At 42.1% G+C, this 26,207-nt stretch overlaps 1 protein-coding gene across 4 annotated transcripts in view; it reads left to right on the forward strand.

Annotated features, from left to right (window-relative positions):
* The window catches only part of pacrg (PARK2 co-regulated), a 279,295-nt gene that overhangs the window by 215,001 nt on the left and 38,087 nt on the right, over positions 1–26,207 (forward strand). Inside the window, exon 5 of one of the 4 annotated variants that reach the window (XM_072548126.1) lies at positions 3,235–3,326. The exons of the other annotated variants lie outside the window; for them this stretch is intronic. Within the exon in view, the coding sequence (XP_072404227.1) occupies positions 3,235–3,290 (56 nt within the window). The 3' untranslated portion in view covers positions 3,291–3,326. Of the gene's footprint in view, positions 1–3,234; positions 3,327–26,207 lie in introns of those variants that run through there. 4 annotated transcript variants of the gene reach the window in all.

A 26,207-nucleotide genomic window follows, 5' to 3' on the forward strand; every position in this document is an offset into this window, starting at 1 on the left:
AATCAGCCACTAGGCTTTATGTTGTCCCAGACAGACGACAACCCTGTGCTCTTGTTTAAACTCAGTTGCAGAATGTATACACCACTGATAACAGCATCCCTATTGCCCATCTCAAAATGCTCTCAAGTAGGTTGTAGTGAGTGACCTTTTGAGCACAGCTACTAGACCATTTCTGAGGTCAGTTCAGGGGTGAAGGTTGCTTCATGGTAATGTCATTGGATAAATAATCCAGAAGCTCAGGCTAATGCCCTGTGGACAGGTGTTCATACCTCACCACAGCAGCTTGTAGTGTTTAAATTCAATTAATAACTTCTGTAATTGAAAACTACTCTCAGTGATGGTGACCATGAAATTATCATCGATTGTGATAAGTACCCATCTGGTTAAGTCACGTCCCTTAGGGAAGGGAATCCACTGCCATTATGATCTGACATGCTTATAACATTAGTCCCACACAATGTGCTTGACTCTTAACTGCTCTCTGATAACAGCCTCACAAGTCACTCATTTCAAGGGCAGTTAGAAATAGACAACTGCTGGGCTTACCAGTGACACTCAGACTAACTAAACCTGAAGTCATACATAGGGCAAGGGCAGTAGATTTCCTTCTCTAAAGGACATCAGGAAACTAGCTGCATGTTTATAACATTACAGTAGTTTCAATTCTCACTATTACTGAACTTCTTAAATCCAGGATTATTCAATTAACTGAATTTAAATTCTCTAACTACCATGGTGGAATTAGGTTCTTGGTAAAGTCTTCTGGCTTGCTAGCCCAATAACATAACCATGATATTATTAAGACACTGCAGCACAATAAACCCTTCGCTGCTTAACACTTGAGACGGGAAATTCTGCTTCTACTGTTTGCAGCAAATCCTGTCCATTGCAGTTCCTTTAACCAACTTGAGGTAGGGATTGAACCCACACGTTTTTGCTTCAAGATGTGCTATAAGAACCCCACGTGATACAGTATATTTAGTTGAGAAAAATATGTTATAAGTTGGAGCCTAGATCTCAAGAGTATACTCCTGCTGCTGGAGATCATAGCCACAGCCATCATTTCAAAGTTAATGAAGTTACTTTAAGTTTGAATGCGAACAATTGAGGTTTAATTTTGATTAGCCAGGACTGACACTGCAACACACACTTCAAGTGGATTACAAAAGTTTGGAATTAACAGCATTGTGAATTTCAAATAGTCTTAGGTCCATTAATACCTCCCAACAATGGGAGTGTTGCTTTATTTCAGTCTTGCCATTCTACATGGAATCCCACAATCAAAACCAACCTCTGAGTTCACCATTTCCTGAATTTCTGAGCGCTGTCTCCGTTTTGATATGTTTCACTGACTTTGATAGCCACAGGGTGCACTGCATACCCATCACCTGCTTTTATGGAAACAATGGATGATGAAGTGGAAGGTTTGTGTCGAATGTGTGTGTGTGAAATGCAGCAACATCAGAATCGTCTTCTACATGGAGCAGTTGTTTATCTTGATCCTGTTTAAATCTCCTTAAGGAAAGGGACTGCAGTGAATTCAAGGCTGACAGCTACATCAGTAGAAACAAAAGTAATCTAACACCAGGTTGTCACCTGATGTGGTTGAGCGATGACAGTAAATTATTTCCATTCTTTACATCAAGGTCCCACCTGCCCTCTCAGGTGAATACAACTGATCCCAAGCAATTATTTTTACCGAAGGCTGGGAAGTTCTCCCCAGTGTCTGGTCAATTTTTATTCAGATTAGATTCCCTACAGTGTGGAAACAGGCCCTTCGGCCCAACCAGTCCACACCGCCCTCCAAAGAGTAATCCACCCAGACCCATTTGTCTCCAGTCATCTCAAAGTCAAATTGTCTGGTTATTAACACATTATTGCTTGTGAGAGCTTGCTGCATCCACATTATTCACTACATACACAACATTACAATAATGACTACCCTTCAAAACTACTTCATCAGGCTGTAATGCACATTCGAGCACCCTGAGATCATGAGAGGCACTACACACAAACGCAAGTATTCAGATTTATTATCAAATTTATGTCCCAATAATGATCAAATCTACCCTTTTGAAGAAATGGTGCCTTTGGTATAAAAGATGTGTTTGATGGAGTCATTTTCAATTTAAAAATTGTTGTGTGAGTTTGAATGAATTTTATAGCCATTAAAAGGTTTGCTATCAGAAAATCAGTTCAGACCTATGTACAATACATATACATTATATAGGTCTAATGGTGGCTCAGTGGTTAACACTACTGCCTCACAGCACCAGGGACCGGGGTTCAGTTCCACCCTCAGGTGACTGTCTGTATGGAGTTTGCATGTTCTGATTGTTGACATGTTCTTCCCCCTGTGTCTGTGTGGGTTTCCTTCAACACTCCAAAGATGTGCAGCTTAGGTTTTTTGGCTGTTGTAAATTGCCTACAGTGTCCATGCCTATACAGGCTAGGTGAATTAGCCTTTATTACGCAGGGATAGGGTGGGGAGCTGGGTTCATGTGGGATGCCCTTCAGAGATCACTGTGGATTCGATGGGCCAAATGGCCTGATTCCACGCTGTTGGGATTCTATGATGCGCATGATGCACATGAAAGGAGCCAGGATATTACAACCCTGGGTACACTTTTATTTGGTTACAATAGCCTGTGTAGCAGAAACACTATCATCGAACAGCATTGCTGGATCTCATAGTATAGTGCATAATGGTTGAAAGGTGCTGGGAATTATGAAGAGAGGAAATTCGGGATAATAACAGTGCACCTGGACCATTTTTTTTGAAAATGAATCTATCAAACACAAGTTTATTACAAAAAATAACATTTCTTTGAAAGGGTTGCAAAGGAATATTCAACCATTGTTGGGACATACCAAATATATCTGAATCCGATTTTGAAGAAAATGGGGTAAAAAATCTCAAAGACACCAGGTAATATACCAACAGGTTTATTTGAAAACACTAGCTTTTGGAGCGTCACTCCTTCATCAGGTGGTAGTGCTCTGAAAGCTAGTGTTTTCAAAGAAACCCCTTTGGACTATAACCTGGTGTTTGTGTGATTTTTGACCTTGTCCAACCCAGTCCAACACTGAAACCTCCACATCAAGGTGAAAAATTTAAGCAGCATCCATTTTTATTTCTTTTATTTCCAGCTCTTTCTCTCTATCTCTCTCTTTCTCTGCCTCTGGCAAAATACATCTCTAGCTCTGTTCTGCTCCCTGTTTTGTTTCTTACAGAAGTCCAAAAGGGGTCAATTGTGATGAGACACTCTGAATACAACTTAAAAGAATAACTGAGCTGGGAGTATTTTTCACCAGGTCAATGCATTGGCAGTGGGGTAACGTCAAAACCACTGTGAACAAAATACTCTTCAACTGCTCTCCCCAAGAGGTTAACACCACAAAAACAAATGATGCAGTCAACCTTGCTTTGCTTGTAAGAACGTGATCTGTATTTTTATGGTTGGCAATGTAGCATCATTCCCCATTCTGGCTTGTTTTATGGGTAATGATGGATCATGTGATCTCTCTCAGAGATCAGTAAACGGGGAGAGCAAACATGATTGTAGAACTGAAATAACTGCACAAAAGCTGTTATCCCATCACCAAGTCACCCTTTATTTCCATGTGCACAGTACACTGGCTCTTACCAGCCAGCTCAGAGTCAGTCCCTGAATGGAGAAGATTCTGAATCCTCTATTTAAATCTTTTTTAAATTCTATTCCGCCATGTTACCACTCTACAGCAGTAGTGCTTATACTCCCCCCCCCACAACTCCTGTGTTGTATATATGTACAGTGACTCAGTAAAGACACCATGTACAAAAGATTTTATTCAGTATTTCCACCACCAGGCAAACACCCTTGTGACCAGTGAAATAGTAGCAAGCAAAGCCCAATAAGGTAAATGCTCAATCCCCTGTTTATATTTTTTCTTCTTTCTTTTTTGAGTTGGAGGGGAAATAAGACATTCCACTCCCTGCGATGTCCTCCTCTTCCTAAACAGCTTGAGGGAGTTGGTATCCCCAGTTTATACTTTTTCTTTACCCCCACACCAGCGCCTAACTGCAGTAGTGCTTATATTTTCCCTAGTACCCATGTTGTGTGTATGCAGGTGTGGGACACAATGAAAGATAAATCCCTTGTTTAATTTTTTTTCTTTTTTTCATACAAAACACTGAGGTGTCCCAACTCAAAGCCTATGGATCACCTTGTGAAATTACTCCACAGAGGCTGGTATCCCATCACCAAATCACCCCTTGTAGACAGTCCTTGACATTGACCCAGCTCCCTCAGAGCCAGTTCTCAGAGTGAACAGGGTCTCTAACACTCCTGTTTATTTTCTTTTATTTTCTTTTGCTTTGTTTTCCCCAAACTACCGCCTAAGTGCGGTAGTGCTTATTTTTCCCCAGCACCCATGGTGTGTGTGTGCAGGTGTGGGACACACTGAAAGACACAAGGTGCACAAATCTTTATTTGGTTTCCACCACCAGGAAAATCCCTTGTTTATTTTTGTTAGTCAGGGCACCCTGATTGGGCTAGGTTAATGACCCCAATCAAGGAACTCATAGTCAATGAGATCCACCTGGTTCCAATCATTACAAAAATGTGATTGAAGAATGAGACATCTCCAGTTGCAATCCTCATTAATATTTATTGCTGACCAAATTCCAGAATTAAAAACTTGTTGTCTGTCAACTTGTGTTGAACTTTACCTGACCTTACTAAGCCTTGTGACTTCCCATTATTTGGCATTTTCTTTGTGTGTTTGACAAGATTTGGTCTTGATAAGCTGTTTGAACTATGTCTTATTAAAACAACTGGCTTCTTGAGGTTGTAAGATGAGCTGTTTTAATAAAAGCGAAAACCTTCATCAGTTTATGACCAATCCCAAGTTCCCAGCCAGATATTTTAAAGCCTAAAAATACACTAAGTCCAGAAACCAAATGTACTAGTGTTGCTGGAGCTCTCTGTCAATGATTGTTGCTGATAAAACATGTATGATTTTAGGGCGATTAAAGTTTCTCTTTGAGAGTATAAAGAGTCGGAATTTGGAAATTTATAAAATGAATCTTTCAGGAAAGAAAATAAACTTGGCTGAACTAGAAATTGAATCTATTCATCGTACAAACAATAACAAGAGATTCCTCAAATTCATTGCAGTGGAGGATTTTTTTTAAATAAACATGGTCACAAAGGAATTTCAGGCAAAAACAATAAGCATTCATCATTCTATCTTGCTTCATTTCATTTTTTGGTTTGCACAGGAACAGACTGAGCAATGTTGGTTCTATTCACTCTGAAACCAACTCACCAAACATGCTTCCCCCGTGAGATAGATCGAGTTAGGACTTCATCTTTGGCAGCAGCACAAACAGCGTGGGGCTGGTCATCCAACATCCATCCACCTAATGTACAGTTCCATTAGGAACGCAGGAAAAAGTGGAGGCTGTTTAACCCCTCGATTCAAGGAGATCATTCCTGCTCTGTGACCTAACTCCACCTGCCTGACATATCCCTTGACATCTTTGATTAACAAAAAAATCAATCTCAGTTTTAAAATCACTATGTGACAACTGACCACTTGTCATTTGCAGAAGAGAGTACCAAACCTTTGCCATCTTTTACGTGGAGCAATGTTAGGAATGAAAAGAAATATCCAATCACTTTCCCCTTTCTAATATTGCCCACCTTCTTCACTTCCTCAGCTGCTGCAGGGACCATCTTTCATTCTTTTCTTCCTTCCAGAGTCAGCTACACTAATACTCTGTAGGTCAGCCTCCCACCCTCCTTGTGTCTGGGCACATCCAAAACTCTGTATCATAATCTTCATCATGCTGGAGTTTGCTGTTGGTTCCCAGTCCTGCAACATCCTCAACATACTCCTTCTCTTGTTCAAATCTCTCCCTGACCTCACCATTTCCTATCATCCAACCTGTCAACTTTCCAAGATTTGTATATTCCTCCAATTCCAGTCTCTGAACAATATCCAGGATCAGCTATGAGTTTCCTCAGCTGCAAAACTCACTTGTTGAATCTCTCCACCTCTCCATCTATCTCCTTTAAGATCGCCCACTCCTTTCCTTACAACCTGCCTTCCTTGACAAGGCTTTTGGTCACCTGTCCTAATGTCTCTTTCTGTGACTAGGTCTAGGTGTCAAGTTTAATCTGATCATGCTTCTATGAATGGGATGCTTTTGCTTTGTTAAAGGCATGAAAGACTCTGTGCTGTAGTGTTATGTCTTTTCAAAGCAAGGGGGAAATAAATTGTATTTCCTTGATCTATTTCAGACCATTTTCAGACAAAGAAATACCTCATTTCAGAAATACTCAAAGAAAATCAGTTCATCCAATGCCTTATGAACAAGAGATTCTCAGTCCAACTTCTGAGGAATGCAGCATGGTTTAGAGATATGACCAAATGTATCATTTTATGATTATCAAATCACAACAATATTTACAATAAAGCTTAACTCTCAAATTACCTCCAGTTACAACATAGTTGGGCACTTAATAAAGTCAGCAGAGGAAAAAGGTTTCTCCCTCTTTACTGTTCTAATGTAAACTGAAGTATAACCTTTGAGGTGTGGTCTTTCAGGCAAAACCTGAGAATTTAGGGCATTGTGCAAGAACAGAAGTGCCACCAGTACGGAAGTGGGAAATGGAGTAATGTTGCATTCTTGCCTCTTCGGCTACAGCTGCTTTGCTCAGCTCCTGCAATCCCATGCAGTAAGGGCCATGATCTGTCACTCACTCATCACACAGAAAATGCCACATTCAGCTTTACACATGGTTGGGCATTGGAAGGGAAGTGGTGGCGAAAGAAAGCCATTGGATGGGGATAAAAGAGGTAAATAAACCGAGATATTGACATAAATTTCGATGGTGACTGACTGAATTACTTGAAATGATTGGCAATATTGTGACTTGAAAAACAGACTCATCACTGGTAGATTAGATTAGATTAGATTACTTACAGTGTGGAAACAGGCCCTTCCGCCCAACAAGTCCACACCACCCCGCCAAAGCGCAACCCACCCATACCCCTACATCTACCCCTTACCTACGCTATGGGCAATTTAGCATGGCCAATTCACCTGACCTGCACATCTTTGGACTGTGGGAGGAAACCGGAGCACCCGGAGGAAACCCACGCAGACACGGGGATAACATGCAAACTCCACACAGTCAGTCGCCTGAGGCGGGTTTCTGGCGCTGTGAGGCAGCAGTGCTAACCACTGTGCCACCGTGCCGCCCAGTTCCTTCATAGTTCCTTGAAAGTGGAGTTGCAGATAGTTAGGATAGTGAAAAAGGCATTTGATATGCATTCCTTTTTTGGTCACAGCATTGAGTATAGAAGTATAGGAGATGTTGTGCAGGGCATTGGTTCAGCCACTTTTGGAATCTTGTATGCAATTCCGGTTTCCCTCCTATCAGAAGGACATTGTGAAAGTTGAAAGGGTTCAGAAAAGATTTACAAGGATGTTGCCAGGGTTGGAGCTATAGGGAGAGGCTGAATAGACTGTTGCTATTTTCCCTGGAGTGTTGGAAGCTGAGGGGTAACCTTATAGAGGTTTATGAAATCATGAGGGGTATGCATAGTGTAAGTAGACAAGGTCTTTTCCCTGGGGTGGGGGAGTTCAGAACTAGAGAGCATAGGTTTAGGGTGAGAGGAGAGAAATTTAAAGGGGACCTGAGGGGCAACTTTTCCCGCAGAGGCTGGTGCTTGTATGGAATGAGCTGCAAGAAGATGTGGTGGAGGCCAGTGTAATTATGGCATTTGAAGGGCTTCTGGATGGGTGTTTGAGTGGGGGGTGGGGGGGGGGGGGGGTGTTTCGAGCGATATGTGCCATTTGCTGACAAATGGGACTAGATTAGGTTACGATATCTGGTTGGCATGGACAATTTGGACTGAAGGGTCTATTTCCATGCAGTACATCTCTATGACTATGACTCAAGGACTGACAAGGAGAAAGCAGGAAGATACAAGGTGTGAACAGTAAAAGTGATTGGAGAATAGAATTGAGAGTAACAGATTGACGTATTTTTCTTTGAAGGTTATTACATTTTTCTGTTACAGCATTCCCTTTCTATATGGATCTTACGCCATGTATTATAGAAACAAATTTCTGGGTCTTCTTTAACCAGAACTGTTAATAGCATTTCCATTTCTGTAGGTTGGATCTAGGGTTTAAAGGGAACAGTGGGGTGGGGCCTTGAACACAGAGGTATATTCACATATGTAAGTTCCGTCAGAAGCAGTATTGGGGGAAGAAGGCGAGAATGTGAAGGGGGAAATTAGCTGCCGTGTGCAGGCCCGATTCATGGCAAAGCCTTATTGGAAAAATGGGAGAATCATTTGGGAAGCAATTATCCTCATCAGGAATAGTGAATCGGGGAATGCAACTTGCTTGGAGAGCAAGGCCTGTACCAAGTACCAAGTACCAAGTACCATGCCCTGTACCAAGTACGTCTGCAGTTGGGTTTTGGAATGCTACACAAAACTGGCACAGGGAGTAATCCTGAGATTCCTGCACTTGAGGTCCAATGTTTTAGTTTCTTTCGTAACTCTCTGAAATCTGACTCAGGACCTCATCCCTCTTCCCCTTCTTCAGTGAAATTAGAGTTTCTTCCTTCAGCGAAGTCAGAGTTCACACAGTTTTGAAGATAGCCAGCCATCATTCCAACCAGCTACCATTACAACCAGCCATCATTACAATAGACTTTAAATCTTGTTATCCCAATCAGCCTCACAGAAAGGTACTAAGGACTGGAAAGAATGACTGAATTATTATTGATCAATAAGACTGACCTTTGAAGCACCTTTGGTTACTTTGCGTAGGGATGGTGTTCCTAAGCACAGCAAGCTCAAGTCCCAAACATTATTCTCAACAAGCCAATTTGGGAATAGGGTCCTGAAAGAGCCATGCGGGTCTCTATTTTTTTCTTTATTCTCTTGTGGATTATGGGCATTCCTGGCTGGCCAGTATTTATTGCCCATCCCATTTGCCCTTGAGAAGATGGTGATGGACTGTCTTCTTGAACCGCTGCAGTCCATATGCTGTAGACACACCACAATGCTGTAAGAGAAGAAATTCCAGGATTTTGACCCAATGACACTGAAGAATCAGTGAACTTTGTCCAAGTCAGCATGGTGAGTGGGAGGAGAACCTGTAGGTGATGGTGTTCCCATGCATCTGCTGCCCTTGTCCTTCTAGACGGTAGTGGTTATTGGTTTGTAAGATGCTGTCTAAGGAACCTTGGTGAATGCGCATTGATCTAATCTCATTTTTGGGTGTTGCCTTGGATGTCTAGATTTCAGCTTTACCAAATGGCACGTGCATCACTTGTAGGAGAAAGTACATGTGCTTATACCATTTTGTCAATCTGATGCTGACGCACTGCTTCATGTGCATATCAAAGATCTTTTTGGGCCCTTTTCTTCTCTGATGTATTGTAGATTTTTTCACAAATGGGGATGAAATCAAACAATTGTTTAGATTTTATAGCAATACGTGAGTGGCTTGCAAGAATAGGAAGTGTTGTTGTATTGCGTGGCCTTGGTGATACCCCATTTGGAATTCTGGGGTCAGCATAGTCTCCATGTTTCAGGAAAGCTGTAAAATCAGCAAACCAGCCATTCAGGCAACTTAGCTAACCAAACCCCTACAAACAGGACTTTAGAAAGTGAAAGGTGGGCAGGGTAGTAGGAAATGTGGACATCTCTCTTTTCAGCAAGAGCATGACAAAATTAGGTAACAGATTTAACAGTAGGGCACGATGTAAGGGGAAGCCAAAGCAGGTTTTAGAACAGGGCTGGATTAATTTCTACTGCCCAAAATAATAGTGTGCCATGGTAAAGGAATTTCTTTTGCCTTGGCATTATAGCATACTGTCAGGAAAATACAAGTACACATTACCAATTGTTAAAACCTCAAATATCCTGACTAGTTGAATATTTCTGTAGACTTGCAGCTCTCTGAATATAGTGGAATTAGTCAGTACAGATCAAGCATATGATTAAGTAAATCAGATGAGCTGGGAGTGACCATTCTTTGCATTGGATTCAATCCATCTTTGGGCAATTAATGCACATTTAATATTTACAGACAGCAGCTTACATTCTCTGGAGATCCATTTTTGTTTTAACTCCTGCCAACTTGCTCAGGAATGTAATTAAAAGCCATACCAAATACATCTGCTTGAAGTATCATCTTTATGAGCCAGAGTTGTTTCTTTAAAAGTTTTGTGAATTCTGTTTCCATAATCCTAAATCCCTCGTTTCTACATTGCTGATGTTTGGCAAACACAGCGAATCACACCAGAGACAAGTGCTAAGAAAAGAAGATTTCTATGGGACATGATTTTAGAACACAAGCCAATCAAAAGGACCATCAAGAATTTAAACCTTCTTTATCATACTTGAGACCTCTGCTTTCTTGCAATATTATTTGATAGGTTCTAGTAACTATGTAGCAATTGTAAAGAGGTCAGCCAGATGGACCTCATAGAATAGGAGTTCCCTGATCGGGGCTGTTATTCTGGTCCAATCAGGGAGCTATGGCTGACAGATATAAACAAGAGTATCAGAGGTTCTGTTCAGTTTGAGGGCTAGCTCTGAGGAAGCTGGACCAGTGTCAAGTACTGGATTAGTGGTGCTGGAAGAGCACAGCAGTTCAGGCAGCATCCAACGAGCAGCGCTTGGTGACAGATACTGGCCCCTGTGAAGTTATTTCAGTGGTAACAAGAGACAAAAATACACTCCTTGTTTGATCCTGCCATTGAAGATTAGGCCCAGTATGTGAAAGGAATGCATTATTTTTCTAGGCAAATGACATTGGGGCAGAGGAAAAGCAACAGGTAATTCTGCTACAGCTTGTGGACCTGTGGGTGTTTTGGTTATTAGGAGCGTAATGTTTCCAGAAGCACCAGATACTAAAACCTTTCAAGAGGTGATAGAATATTACAACTCCAAGCCTCCTGTAATTCTGAGATGCAAGATTCTCAGCCATTCATGGGAATGGCCAGGTCAACCCTGGACTTAGTTATGCATTGACTATGCCAGCCTTTTCGTGGACTCAACGTTCTTAGTGTGGATGCCCACTCAAAGTGGTCAGACATGCATAGAGTTCATTTGTCAAACACAGGCTTGAAAAAAGTGTTGGTCACAGACAACAGGCAATCATTTACCACCAATGAATTCAAGTCTTTCCTAAAATCAAATGGCATTTGACTTTTAAGGACAGCTCCATATGATCCATCATCCCATTGTCTGGCAGAAGGAGGAGTCTAAACTTTGAAGGCAGACTTTAAAATTTAGACAGTCTACAGCTTCACTCGATGCCAACCTGTCCCGGTTCCTAGTTGATTAGAGGACCATCCCTCATGCACCTACAGGGGTAGCTCCAACAGAGTTGCTCATGAGAAGAAGACTCCACACCAAGTAAAATTTGATTTTACCTGATCTGGGTTAGGGTAGGAGGTGAAATGGTTTCAGAAATGCCAACCTAAGGCTGATCTTGTTTTTGCGCAGCCCCTGTGCAGCTGTAACCTTGTGTGCCTTGTTCTGTCCAAACTCCCGAGGATCTGTATGTCATTGTTTGCTATGATCCGTCTGCACTACTCGCAAACTCGCAAACAACAATAAATCAAATCATTGCTGGACACAAGACTCCTGTAAACGAGAGAGAAAGTTTACTTCAGGGGTGGATGAAGTTTGGTGCCGAAACCATAGAATGACCCTACATGGATAAGAGGCATGGGCAACCCAAGGTCACGTCCAGTGATGTATAAACTTCAAGTAGGCGGAATGGTCCTGGACATGCATGTGGACCATATGAAAGCTGCAAACTCACAAACAGCGTGAGAGCAAAGTGTGCCCGGCTCCTCCAACTGTTCTAGAACCCGTGGGTTCTCCCCATCCATCCAGCATCGAAGGAACCCCGATGTCTGAGGTGGAGACAGAAGGTGTCACAGCCTCAATGCCTTTACCACCCGAAGAAGGGGATGAATTGTTTCTGAGATGGTTCAGGTGTGAGAGGTGGGCTGCAGTCCGGTACACGCTGCCCATACCTGATGCTTGGTCAGAGGAACCAGACCTGGTGTGCAATATGTCCCATTGATTCTCCTGCTCCTCGGATACTGCCTGACCTGCTGTGCCTTTCCAGCACCACACTCTCAATTCTGATCTCCAGCATCTGCAGTCCTCACTTTCTCATGTGTAATGAGGTCAGTCGGGGGGAGCCTTATAGAAAATGAGTTCCCTGATTGAGGCTGTTAATCTTCTCCAATCAGGGAGCCCTGACTGACAGATATAAGCAGGAGTGCCAGAGGATCTGTCACTCTGGGAGCTGGCTCTGAGGGAGTTGGATCAGTGTCAAGTACTATGCACATGTCAATAAAGGGTGACTCGGTGATGGGATACTGGCCTCTATGGAGATTATTTCAGATTATATTAACTGTTATTACATATTCTACTGCATGTTGATTCAGAGAATACCTATCACTTGTGTTCAAAGAGTTCAGAATAATGCAACAATGTTTGAGTAAAGTACCATGGACAGAGACTTTTAATACAAACTTCAAAAACGATGCTTAAAATAAACACAGTAATTCCCGGTTTTAAAAGAGCACTTCAGCCTTTAGCTCTGACTTGTTGGAGTCTGTCAAATGCCAACTATGTTTCTTAATGGAACATTATAACTTTTTAATGAGATGTTATGTTAATTCAGTTATTGCTTTCGCTCAAATATGGCCTTTAGGCCAGAAAATGCAAGAAGGAGTCTATTCAAATACCATTTCTAAGGGTAATGGATAACATTGCAAACTGAGGAATGAGACTTCCAGATCATTAGCCTGTAGGAATCTGAAACCTAATTTCTAACTCTCGTGCGAGTTTCTATTTTTTCTTTCCCTATTTTCATCTATGTTTCAAATTATAAAACAATGTGTCTTTCATATTGTCAGTTTCACAGAAATCTGTTATCTGCTTAAGGAAGGACAGTGGCTGTGTCTGACAAACAGCAGTCCTGTTATTGTTCTGTGCAACACAATAAAATTAATAGCTGATTATCAAGTTAACGTGTTAAAAATTTGCAGGATTTTCTTTTTGATGTCAGTCTTTTATAGAACGCAAACATTTGTCACTTAGTTGTGCACACGTAAATATTGCTGGAAGCAGAGACATACATGTCAGAGACATTCCTGATGAAGAGTTTATGCCCGAAATATCAATTTTCCTGCTCCTCGGATGCTACCTGACCTGCTGTGCTTTTCCAGCACCACACTCTTGACTCTGATTTCCAGCATCTGCAGTCCTTACTTTCTCCAAGTTGATTTTAATCTTACTGCGAACACTCTTCCAAGGATGCCTACCTTGAAGAAGTTCTCCTCCTCTCTCTACAAGGATCTCAGTGTGTCTCTCTTTCTCTCACTATACCCCCCAGGTCATCTCCCCTGCCCTGAAACTCTTCAGGATTCCTGATGAAGGGCTTATGCCCGAAACGTCGATTCTCCTACTCCTTGGATGCTGCCTGACCAGCTGTGCTTTTCCAGCACCACACTCTTGCCTCTGCAGAGACATATTGCCAAGGCATTTTGTCTTGCACACATCAGGACAAATGCAAGAATGCCCTAATTCAAAGGGAGCAACAGTTTATACTGCATGAGAATGGGGTGCTGATTGGTTGGCAAGAGGCCTTAACCAGGCAGGGACTTGACAGCCAACTAGCACCATTTTCTCATGTAGCAGAAATTGTTGCTACCTTTCAGATTTGACATTCTTGCATTGGTCCTGAGGAAAACTTCAACAGCAACTCTTTTCTGAATGGGCAAACACTGTGTTCACGTTCTGTCCAAGCTGAAAGCTTACCCCCATTGATAAACTTCTTTGTGTCACTATACCAGACCCATGTAAGAAGTCTTCTCAACAAGAAAGGCTGGAGGCTGCCACTCTACAGCAAAACTTCCAGAAGCCTCTGGTGATATCTATAGCTCAAATGAGGAATCTGATGGAATATTTATCACTGAGCTGGAGTTTAGGAGATGGGGACGTGGGATTGAGTTTGGAGTGGAGTGACCTCAGTCCAACTAAATAGAGTAGTCCACTTACTCCAGGCCACTGGTTTCCAGCTGTTACAGATGTGCTCTAGGTGCAAAATGTGCAGCCCAAGGCACTGCAGAGGAGGTACTCAGCAAATTTGCCTATGCATCATCTCACAATCCCTGAAATATTTCACCTAGAAAGACAACGCAAGTATCACTGGAACACCGTCATTCCTAGTCCCCTTTCTCAGTCTTCCTGACTTGAACAAATAGCTTTATTCCTCTATCATTACTGAAACAAACCTCTGGAATTCCCTACCTAAAACTACCATGGCAGTATCATCAGCACAAGTGAGTCAATAAAGCTAATTGTCAATAAAGCTAACTGCACCGTAGCTAGGCAACTCACCAATTTCAGAAGATCATTCTTACAATTGCAAAATGATAGATACAGTGCCTGGGGCTAGTGACAACATTAGAATTACCAGTTATGAAACCCTATCTTCCAAAAAAAGCACCACATCAGGTGCTTTTCCTTCATGGACTGGATTACACAAGCTGCAAAATGCCAGGGAGCCCAACCATGATCACAAAGGCTGGCCTGTACAGTTTGGTGCTGGGAGCAGTATTAGGTGCTTTAGGGTAGGCTTTACACCCTTTCTTTGGAAAATGTCCTGCCTTGGACACCTGTGGCCAGTCTGATTGGTGGGCCATTTCTGTAGACATGCCAGGATCGCTGGAACTATGGGCAGCCATATCACGTCAAGGAGCTCATGCGTAAGTCCAGAGTCAAGGGGTCTCAGCGTGGGGGTGGAGAGGGCAATTGCCAGACTTTAAAGGTGGGGAGAGAATAATCTTTGTAGGTGGGTTGGCTCCAATGGGCCAAGGTGGGACACAAAGGAGGATTCCCAGCATTGTTTTCAGCAGAAGCTGCCAGGTTTTCCACACATTCCAGTGGGTAAAATACCAATGGTGCGGATGGTGGGATGAGACCCATCAGTTGCCAATAATTGACGACTGAAGAGCCTCAAGGGGCCTAAGGGTAGATAGGCTGCCCACATCATCCCGTAAAATCACAGTCAGATCAGAGGCAAGCATGAAAGTGGTGGCAAGGTCACCCATTGGATTTGAAGTATCTCCCCCACCCCACAAGCGTACACATGGGGAGGGTAAAATTCAGCCCTATTTTTGACATTATCTGGAATTTAACGTACCCATTCTGGATGCAGAGTAACTTGCAGGTCCCAACTCTTCCTGAAATCAGGCACCTAGGGTCCTGAACTCATGACTGGCCCTTGCCAGGTGCAACTCCAGCGTCGGAAGGCGATACTATGATGGATGGAAAAACACAAAACCCAAAGCCTAGACCACATGGGAGGTGGTAATGGCTGCTGGAGAAAAGATTGGGGGACAGCAGTGAATCGTTTTTCAGATCTTTCAGGAGAAGTGATGGCCTAATGGTATTATTATTGAACTGTTGACCCAGATAATATTCAGAGGACCTGGGTTTGAACCCTGCCACGTCAGATGGTGGAATTTGAATTCAATAAATATCTGGAATTAAGATTCTAATGATGACCATGAATGCATTGCTGATTGCCAGGGAAACCCGTCTGGTTCACTAATGTCCTTCAGGGAAAAACACTGCCATCCTTACCTGATCTGGCCTATGTGTGACTCCAGACCCACAGCAATGTGGTTGACCCTTAACTGCCCTCCAGACTGTAAATGCTGTCTAGCCAGTGACACTCTCATTCTGTAAATGAATAAAAACTAAAATTCCAAACCAATATTCCAGTTCCTTCTGAATCCAAGATGGATAAAACAGAACAAGGTTTTGGGCTTGTCCCTGCCACTAACCGGATTCATTTCTTCCATTGACCAACCAGGTCATACCCTCGACCTGTCTTCACCTATCCCCATCTCACCACCCTTCCCCGTCAGCCCCTTTATCTGCAGCTCCCCCAACACCCACCCCCAGTCCTGAAGAAGGGTTACACCCGAAACGTCAACTCCTCCACCTCCTGAGGCTTGCTATCTTATTTCAGCCTCCTGCCTGTCTACTTTGGATTCCAGCATCTGCAGGTTTTTTTTGTCTCACAGTGTGATCATCAACAGTCCATTAATGGAATGCTGAGTAAAGATCTCCAGGCCCAGGAATACCAACTGGAGCTTATCCATCTCAAACCATGACCAAGCTAAACATATTTAGAGTTCAGCTCTGACATGGGCTCAGAAGTCTCATCATCGAAAAGCATGGATCTGGCCAATTAGCAGTGGTCACATCTGAGCATAAGAAACAGGAGCAGGTGGAGAGCACACTCAGTTAGACAAAGACTCAACCTTTACATCAGCTGCCCTGGTATACCTCCTTACATTGCCATACCCTCTACAACCACCAGGAGAGGAGGGGCCCATTGGATCCACTTTCATCACCCTCCTCTATTGGTTCTAACAAATATTTAAAGTTTGCTTTTGCACGCAGCTTTAACCTGTCTCCAGTTAAAATGTAGTTAAATAGTTTTTACTGTATCAATATGCAGCACCAATATTATCCTTCAATGAAAGAAAAAACAGAAAGAGCAATTTTGATACTTGCTAATCCCAAGAAATAAAAATAAATTTGCAACACCAAATGCACAAACGGACACACAGACATGCACATATACAGACACATGCACACAGACACAGGCATGCACACTTACACTGGCACACACTGATACACAAACACATACAGACACATGCACACACGCAGATACACAGACAAGCACACAGACACAGACACACATGCAGATATGCAGACACGTACACATACAGACACAGGCACACACACAGATACACAGACACACATACACACACACATACACACAGACACAGGCACACGGACAGACACAGACAAACATACACACAGATGTATGCACACAGAGACACATAGACATAGACATACACACGTATATGCACATACACACAGAAGACACAGACACACACAGATCAGATCATTTGTCACTGTAAATTATGCAAAAACAGAAAAGGGCCTAAGATCACCATTTTTTGTCCCAGCAAGTGCCCTACCTCAAATTAGATATCGCAAAAGGTTGCTCACTGGGGAAGCCAATTGTTTCAGTGCTGTTGTTATCTCATGCTGCTGCTATGTGGTAACACCACAGGTGGTGTTCAGCACTAACAGGATGATTCTGTCAAGCCAACATAATATTCTGACAATGACACAAATTAGTAACGTGGTATGTGACCTTTAGTGCCAGTGTGATGCCAGGTACATAGGCCATACATTCTGCAGTCTGTTGGAACAAATCAAGCAACATATTTCTTCAGTGTTTGTAACAAGCAAATGATTGCACCCAACCAGTTCATACCTGTAAAAGAGTTCCCAACATTAGATGTGGTTCTGTAGTTGGTCAACATTGCTACATGGTCCTGAGTGTGTGAAGAATTATACTGGGACCCAAGCTCGGATTGTCAGTCAGATTTGCAGTGTGGCACACCTGCTTGCACTGGAAATTATACACAGTGAGATTCAGGTCCCTGTTCTTCATAGGCAGAAACAACACGGACACACACTGCACGCGTTTCAGCTCAATAAGATCGGTGATAGACCATCAGGAGTTCATATCTCAGGGTAAAGCCTTGACCGATCAGAGTCAAAAAGTGTGGAGCTGGAAAAGCACAGCAGGTCAGGCAACATCAGAGGAGCAGGAGAGTCAATGTTTTGGGCATAAGCCCTTCATCAGGAATGTCGAGGGGGGATGGGGGCTGAGAGACAAAAAGATGGGGGTAGTGGAGCTTGTGGGAAATGTAGCTGGGAAGATGATAGGTAGATGCAGGTGGAAGGTGGTGGTGACAGGTTGGAGTGGAGGGTGGAGCAGATAAGCGGGAAGGAAGATAGACAGGTGGGACAGTTCAAGATGGCTGTGCCGAGTTGGAGATTTGGATCTGGGATGAGGTGGGGGGAGGGGAGATGAGGAAACTGGTAAAGTCAACATTGATGCCGTGTGGTTGGAGGGTCCCAAGGCAGAAGATGAGGCGTTCTTCCTCCAGGCATCGGGTGGCTCGGATTTGGCAGTGAAGAAGGCCTAGGATTTGCATGTCCTTGGTGGAGTGGGAGGGAGAGTTGAAGTAGTCTGCCACAAGGTGGTGAGAGATGTTCTCTGAAACATTCCACGAGTAGGCGTCCTGTCTCCCCAATGTAGAGGAGACCACATCGAGAGCAAAGGGCACAGTAGATGTGGTGTTTAGATGTGCTTTTCCAGTGGCATGCTTTTCAATCTGATCTCCAGCATCTGTAGTCCTCACTTTCTCCTTGACCAATCAGATTCGACCTGCATTGTCTAACTTTTAAACACAGCATGACAATTAAAATTTGAAACAAGTAACACTGAGTAATAGCATTAGGGAACAAACATCATAAATGAATAATCCGAACTGCGGTCACAGAAAATCAAATCTTTTAACACCTCGAGTTAGAATCTTTATCCCAGACAGAATTTCCTGCTGAGCCACAGTCTCATATGATAAGAAGAAGGGCTTACGCCCGAAACGTCGATTCTCCTTCTCCTTGGATGCTGCCTGACCTGCTGCGCATTTCCAGCAACACATTTTTAAGCTCTGAACTCCAGCATCTGCAGTCCTCACTTTCTCCTAAAAAGACACACAGGCAGACAAAGCAGCAGGAACAAAAGAGAACACAGGTTCCTGAAACAAAAAGCTGTGAAACCTTGTGTCCTTGCAAAACTTCTCCCTGACTGATTACAGCCTTCCCCAGCAACAGAAAAGGGATGTGGATAGAAGAGAAGGACTGTGGTGTGGAGTGACAGAATAGATTTTGTCTGTGAAAATCCTGGGAGAGAGAGATTGTGGAGTCTGGGAGAGGGAGTGCTGGAAAAACTGATGCATTTTTTCATTTCTGGATAAGGACAGGAAGCTGCACCAATGCAGACATCAATGTGTCAGAAGAAGGGCTGTGGAAGTAGGCCCAAATAGGACTGCAACAAGGAATGTTCAACACATCCTATAAAGACAGGCAGAATGATGGCCCATGTAGGTACGTATAGCCTGACATTTTATTTACAAGAAGTGAGATAAGCTAAAGGAGAAATTGCTCAGTGAGAGAACAAGCTCTCAAGGGAGGCGGTGACTTAGTAGTAATGTCACTGGTTTAAGGTTGAAAGGAGCCTGGCCCTTGTATGAAAGTTTGGAATTAAAAGCTGGTCAAGTATTGTCACGAAAGAAAATGCATCTGATTCATGCATGTCTTTTAGGGAAGAAAATCTGCTGTCCTTACCTGGTCAGGCTTGCATGTGTATCAATTTTTCCAGCACTCCCTCTCCCAGACTCCACAGCCTCTCTCTCCCAAGAGTTTCACAGACAAAATCCATTCTGCAACGCCACACCATGGTCCTTCTCTCTATCCAGATCCCTTTTCTGCTGCTGGGGAAGACCCACAGCAATGCAGTTGGCCTCTAACTGCCCTTTGGGTAATAAATGTGGTGGTGCCAACATCCCATGTGCAAGTGGGGAAAAAAAAACTCAGCCAGGTGAAGGAGGAGTAGATGGGGAATGTTTGGGCTTAAACTGTATGAGTGTGTCCAGCTCTGGGTGAAAGCAGGACACAGTCATCGGTGTACTGAAATAAAGACCTGCAGGAGGGGACCAGGCTACTCTCAGAACCAGGAATATTCCACACACCCCATTGAACGGTTGGGGCACTGTGAGTATTGGAAAATGCACTGGTTCACTGAATTGCTGATAATTTACATAAATTTGCTGGGAGCTGGGAATGATAGCACCCTATTTGCCCTTTGGTGAAGGGCGACTCAAAGTGCCTATATACATTCACTCATCGTCTGCTCTGTTATACATAAAAAGTCAATTTATTTCAATGTAGTTCTGTCTGTTCATAAGAAACAGCAGTCACTTTTCAGAAAGAATTATCTGTACTGAATGGCATCATTTGTATTCAGCTTTTAATGATTTATGTTGAAAGTGATTTGTATTTCAGTAACTGGAGTGATATACATACTGCAATAATTGAGGGTGTGGGCTACCGCCCAGGGCAGTGCCAGAAAAGCCTAGCATTACAAGACTCTAAAGAATGCTGCTTTGGTCCTCATGAAAGAGACCTTCAGTCCTTGCATGTAAGAGCTAATCTTAAAGTTGAAAGGAGCTTGGCCCCAGTATGTCAGAAATGGTGTGTGATCTAATTCCTCAGCACTTCCTATTGTCTCCCACCTCTTTGTGACATTTGCATTTTGCATGTGATTGAATTTGAGAGATTCTGTAAAATTTATGAGGATATTCCTAATTCCATTGATAGCAGCAGACAATTCATCATCATCCGACATATGATGTTAACTCTTCCCACTCTACTGTGAGCTGCTTCCCATGTGGCAGTGAGCACACATTTCAATCTATTTGCAGATGCAAAATACCACACTTAGCTTTCAATGTTGGGACACCACTGAAAAGTAGGTGTAAATTTTGTGACAGCTTCTTTCTTTGCCAAAAGTAGCCAAAGCTATTGAAAAAACATTCATTTCACTTGCAAATCATTACTTCAATTCATGCACTTTTATGCAGTCCTAGAATCCCAAAACTAGTTCCTTTATAATCCTATGCCAACTCTTGTTTAAATGGGAAAATATTGCATATTTGGGAAGCAGGTTAAAGCAGTAATTTGCATTTATGTAATGCCTCAAACTTAGAAAACTATCTCAAGGCACATCAAAAAGAGGATACCAGAAAATGCTAGATATTTTGGATGCTGAACCTGCTTTGAGCACTAGTTTGACCACGGCATAGCTCTCCTCTTGAGCTCTTTGCCTGAAGGTAGGCCTAATCCACACCATCACTGACAAGGCCAGAGAGAAAACCAGCTGCAATTCACCATATTCTGAATTCATTCACAAAGCCGAATCTCCCTCTGTGAAACAGCAACTGTTTTTAACATTAATCTAAAACAAAAAGATTATCTCCCCCTATTTAGGTCCCCCTGCGCCAGATTATGTTCTGTTTTCAAGCGAGCCAATGTTGCTTATTAGAAAGCTAGATAGTAGGATCACCAATTCAATCGGGAATCATTCATTAAACTGTTCTCCCTTACCGGCTATCACAATCCAAAACTATGACTTTCTCCCCTTTCATTTGTGTGACTGTCCTCAATTTGTTTTTAAGTTTCCATTTATCATGCTCCTTACATTTCCAAGAATGACATTGGCAGGGAAACTTTCGACAGATGAATGCAAATTTGGAAACTGCATCTTGTCATAGGTCAACTCACCACAATATCTTGGATGAACCAGTAAATAAGTTGGAGCCTAAAGTTCATAGATCATAAATATCCAGCTATGCTCTAGGTTGTATTACTTCTCTATTTTTCAAAAGGTATTGGGAATAAATTTTCTGTACGTGCTAAGTTTAATATGAAATTCAATGTCAGAACCAAGCTCAAAGCATTGTTTTGTACACATATCATATTTGCAATAACTTTGGCACAGTGAGCTATTTTATAGCCCTAACCTTGTCTATACATTGCCAAGCTAGAGTGTGGAGATCCCAAGGGAAACCCAGTGAGCCCACATGAATATCAGATTTCTCTCAGTCTGTCTTAGATTTCTTTATTTTTCTCCCTTGTTGACTCATTAGCATTTCTGTTGCTGTTCACTAATCAGAAAAGGATTTTCTTCATTAGTAACACTGCCTTTAGGTTTTTGACAGGCTTTCAAATACAGAATCAGCCCAAATTCTTAAGGGTCCAACACTGAAAAATGTAATGTTTGAAATTTGAGAGGTAAAGACTCAATAGTAAGCTGGTTAACTCTAACAGTATGTACCTTTTGGAAACCCTGTTAAGTCACAAGTGAATAGTGTGAATCTTGGCTTCTTTTCTCACTTATCAACAATTTCCTAAACCCAGCCTCCTGCCCCCTTCACTCTCACATCCAACAAATATGAGTTGTTCATGGACATCCTTGTTACTAAGGGTGAGACCATCTATTCAGCTCTCTCTATCATTTTGTTTTACCTGCTAAGCCAACCTCTCATAAGATTCACCACCAGCAGCCCTCGCCTTGGAAGTTATTTTTCCAGGGTTTTTCTCCTATCCCCATCTCATTTCCTAACTGGCATATTAGCTGGTATCATTTGTCTCTCCTGAGTTATTGTGCCATATTCCTTTGAAACACGTGCTGTTTTTCAAATCATTTATTCTGCGAATTAGGAAGGCAAATGCAATGTTATGATTTGGAAATGCCGGTGTTGGACTGGGGTGTACAAAGTTAAAAAAAATCACACCACACCAGGTTATAGCCCAACAGGTTTATTTGGAAGCACTAGCTTTCGGAGCACTGCTCCTTCATCAGGTGGTTGTCCAACCTGGTGTTGTGTGATTTTTAAAAATGCAATGTTAGCATTCAACTCAAGAGGGCTCGAATACAAGTCCATGGATATCCTACTGAGGCTGCATTAGGTTCGGGTCAGACCGCATTTGGAATATTGTGAGTAGTTTTGGGCCCTGTATTTAAGGAAAGACATGCTGGTGTTGGAGGGAGTCCAGAGGAGGTTTACAAGAATGATCCTGGAGATGAAGAGCTTGTCATATGACAAGTGGTTAGGCAGATACTCGATGGAATTTAGAAGGATGAGGGGGCAACTGATTGAAGTTTACAGAGTACTGAGAGGCCTGGATAGAGTGGACATGAAGAAGATGTTTTCACCAGTGGGAGAGACTAAGATCCAAGGGCACAGCCTCAGAATGAAAGGACAACCCTTTTGAACTGAGATGTGGTGAATCCATGGTACTCATTCCTACAGAAGGCTGTGGAGGCAAAGTTATTTAGTGTATTTAAGACAGAGATATATAGGTTCTTGATTAGTAAAGGGATCAAGGGTTATGGGAAGATGGTATGAAAATGGGGCTGAGTAACATAGCAGTCATGAACAAATGGTGAAGCAGACTTGATGGACCAAATTGCCTAATTCTGCTCCTAAACTCTATGGTCTTATGGAAACTATAGTTTCTTCTTCAGCATCCCTTTCCAGTCCAAAGTCCTAAAACATATTATCACATCCAAAATACATGCCCATAGTTTTGCAACTCATTTCAATATATTTGCTGCACAGAATCCAGGCATATGGCCCAACCAGTCCATGTCAGCATTTATGATCAACGTAAAACTTCTCTCATTCTCCTTCAAATCCCATCATATTTCCTTCTAATCCTTTCTCCCATGTTCTTTTCCTAAATGTAAGCCAACTCCATGGCTCTTTACGGTAGCCAGTTCTTTATTGTAAATACTGACTAGGTAAAGTAAACAAAGAATATTGGTTACTAGAAATCAGAAACAAAACATACTGAAAGTGCTGGAGAAACTCAGCAGGTCTGGCAGCATGCGTGGAGTGAGAGACAGAGTTAACATTTTGTGTCCAGTGACCCTTCCTCAGAAGAAAGTAATATGGAAAGGAAGGGCATTGGACTCGAAATGTTAACTCTGTTTTTGCTCCACAGATGTTGCCAGATCTAGTGAGTTTCCAACAATTTCTCATCTTGTTTGCTCTGGATAGAGTCATTTCACACCAGCTCTCTATTACATTTATTAATGACTATCTTATATTTACCATTCCTGAATTTAGTCTTGCTCAGAAATGGAAAGAGCTTTGCTACAGCTTTCCTGTCAAATCCTTTCATGAGTTTAAAGACCTCCAACAGGTTACTTCTCAGTCTGCTCTGTGCTAACCATTGGTAATGTTTACCTGATGGTTATAACCTTATGGTTCGAGGATTACCTGAATAATTCCTCTCTGCACCTCCACCAATTCCTCGACAGGTAGTTCTTCAATAACGCGATGGTTGCATTCTTGTACAACCCCGTGTTATCGAAGAATCACACTATAGAAACAGTGCTTACAGTGATGGCGTTGTAATCACATTACAGCCAACACACATTTTAAAAGTTTGCGCTTTAGAAACAGAGTCCCCAATTTATCGATCATGTTATAGCAAATTTGCATTAAAAAATATGTATTATAGCAGAACGAACTGTATATTCTTTCATAATGTGGAGATCAAAACTGTTCACAGCATGACAAGTGCAGTCCAATCAAATCCAGCATAGCCTATCTGTTTTCGGTTTCATCTTGAATTCCAGTACTTAGCTGTGATTTCTTTCTAAAGAGCCCAAATAACCTGCCGCTCTAGTTTTGGCATCTTCTGTATCTGTACCCTTCTCCATCATCCTTCTGCTAACCCATTTAGACATTTACTTTCCAACATCCTGATTTCTACAACAATATATAACAGCTCACACCTATCGATATTGAAGGTCTTTTGTTTTAATGAATTCACAGGATGTGGGTGTTGCAGGCTACCCCAGCATTTATTGGCCATCTTTAATTGTGCTGAGGATAAAGAGTCAGCTGTCTGGAGTCGCATGTAGGCCAGATCAGGTAAAGATGGCAGATTTCCTTCATCTAAGGATATGAATGAACTGAATGAGATTTTAAGAAATCAACAATAGTTGACTGATCACCATTACACACATTTTTCAATTCCAGATCTATTGATTGATTGAATTTAAATTCCACCATAGGTGGTGGGACTTGAATCCATGTCCCCAGAGCATTCTACTCTGAAGAACAGTCATATCAGACACAAAACATTAACTCTGTTTTTCTCTGTATGCATGCTGCCAGACCTGCTGAGTTTCTCCAGCACTCTCCATGTTTCTTTCAGATTTGCAGTATCTGCAGTATTTTGCTTTACTTGCCAGAACAATAGCCCCGGCCTTTGGTTTGTAAGTACGGTCTCACTATCACTACACAGATGTATCTACCTGGAATCTGTAGCTCTTGTTGCTTAAATGATCAAAATGAGGAATAATATTTCAATCAATCTTTCTCATCTGTGATATGCACTATAGAAAAATGCTCCCCAAACTATTTCCCATTGTGTTGTTGTGACCATCGTAACAAGACTTAAAGATTGTCATTGGAAGCTTTGAGAAGGGGGTACAGGGTTTTGGGAGCAGGCACCTATTAGCGCATGAGCAAGCTGTTACAACTCGATCAGAGTTCCATGGCGGCCATTACAAACTCAAGGTTCAGGAGCCCAGAGTTTCAGCTCACTCTGTCAACTGGGCTCTCGACCGCCACATTTGGAAGCCCTGATGTAGAACAAATAATGAGAAAATATCATGGGAAAACATCATGTAAAAAGACAGTTTTACACAGCAGAAATACCTGCCATAAAGGTGGAACACAGGCTTCACGCTTCTGAGGTTGTAACTCTGAGTCTCAATTAAAAATGCTCAAAGCTTCTGTTTCCAATGCACAGCTGGTGGAGGGAATGTGCAAAATTATTTTTTACTATGTAACAGTATAATGAAAATTTGCCACAGCAATTTATTTTTGATGGTTAGCATTCTACAAATTCTGTTTTGCTTCTTAAGAATTGGGCTGCAATGTTAATAGTAGCGTTCAATAAGCAAATGTGGAGGTTATTGATACATCAAGTTTGTTTGTTCTAGCTGCAGATAGTTTATCCTGTGGTTCACAGATGTTAAATTTAACTTCTGCATGCCAAAACCAAACATAAATGTTGTGTACGTATTGAGAAAACTGAAGCATATCAACTGCATCACTCATGACAATGTCATGTGATAGGACATGGGCCATTTTGTGTAATACAAAAATGTTTTCATTTTTATTTATCATTTTTTTATTCAATAAAGACTGCATTAACAGAAACATTAAACTTAAAGTAGTCTGCTGTATATGTGGGGTTGTGATTGTAATAACTTCTGAGAGATATGCAAAAGTAAGCTATTTTGGAAATAAAGATCAAAATTACATAATAAATTGACCAGTGCTACTCAGGCTTAAAAGAGCAGCAGGAAAAAGGCTGAAGCATTGACTTTTGATCCTCATCCAGGTTCTCATTTTGCATCAAAGAACTTGTGTCACCCTGCTAAGTTTGCTTGGAGCAGAGGGTGTGTTCACAACGTGGCTATAGAAATCTGCGACAAGTTAATGTTTTTTCCAACAAATGTTGTCCTCATCAAGGTGTGGAATGTTGTCTGTGAAAGAATGGAATACTTTCCACTTTAAGAGCACAATTTTTGGATCAAACCAGTTCAGGTTTTGCATAAAATTGCATAA

The sequence above is a fragment of the Chiloscyllium punctatum genome, chromosome 27 (assembly GCF_047496795.1).
Source record: "Chiloscyllium punctatum isolate Juve2018m chromosome 27, sChiPun1.3, whole genome shotgun sequence".
Taxonomy (NCBI): Eukaryota; Metazoa; Chordata; class Chondrichthyes; order Orectolobiformes; family Hemiscylliidae; genus Chiloscyllium; species Chiloscyllium punctatum.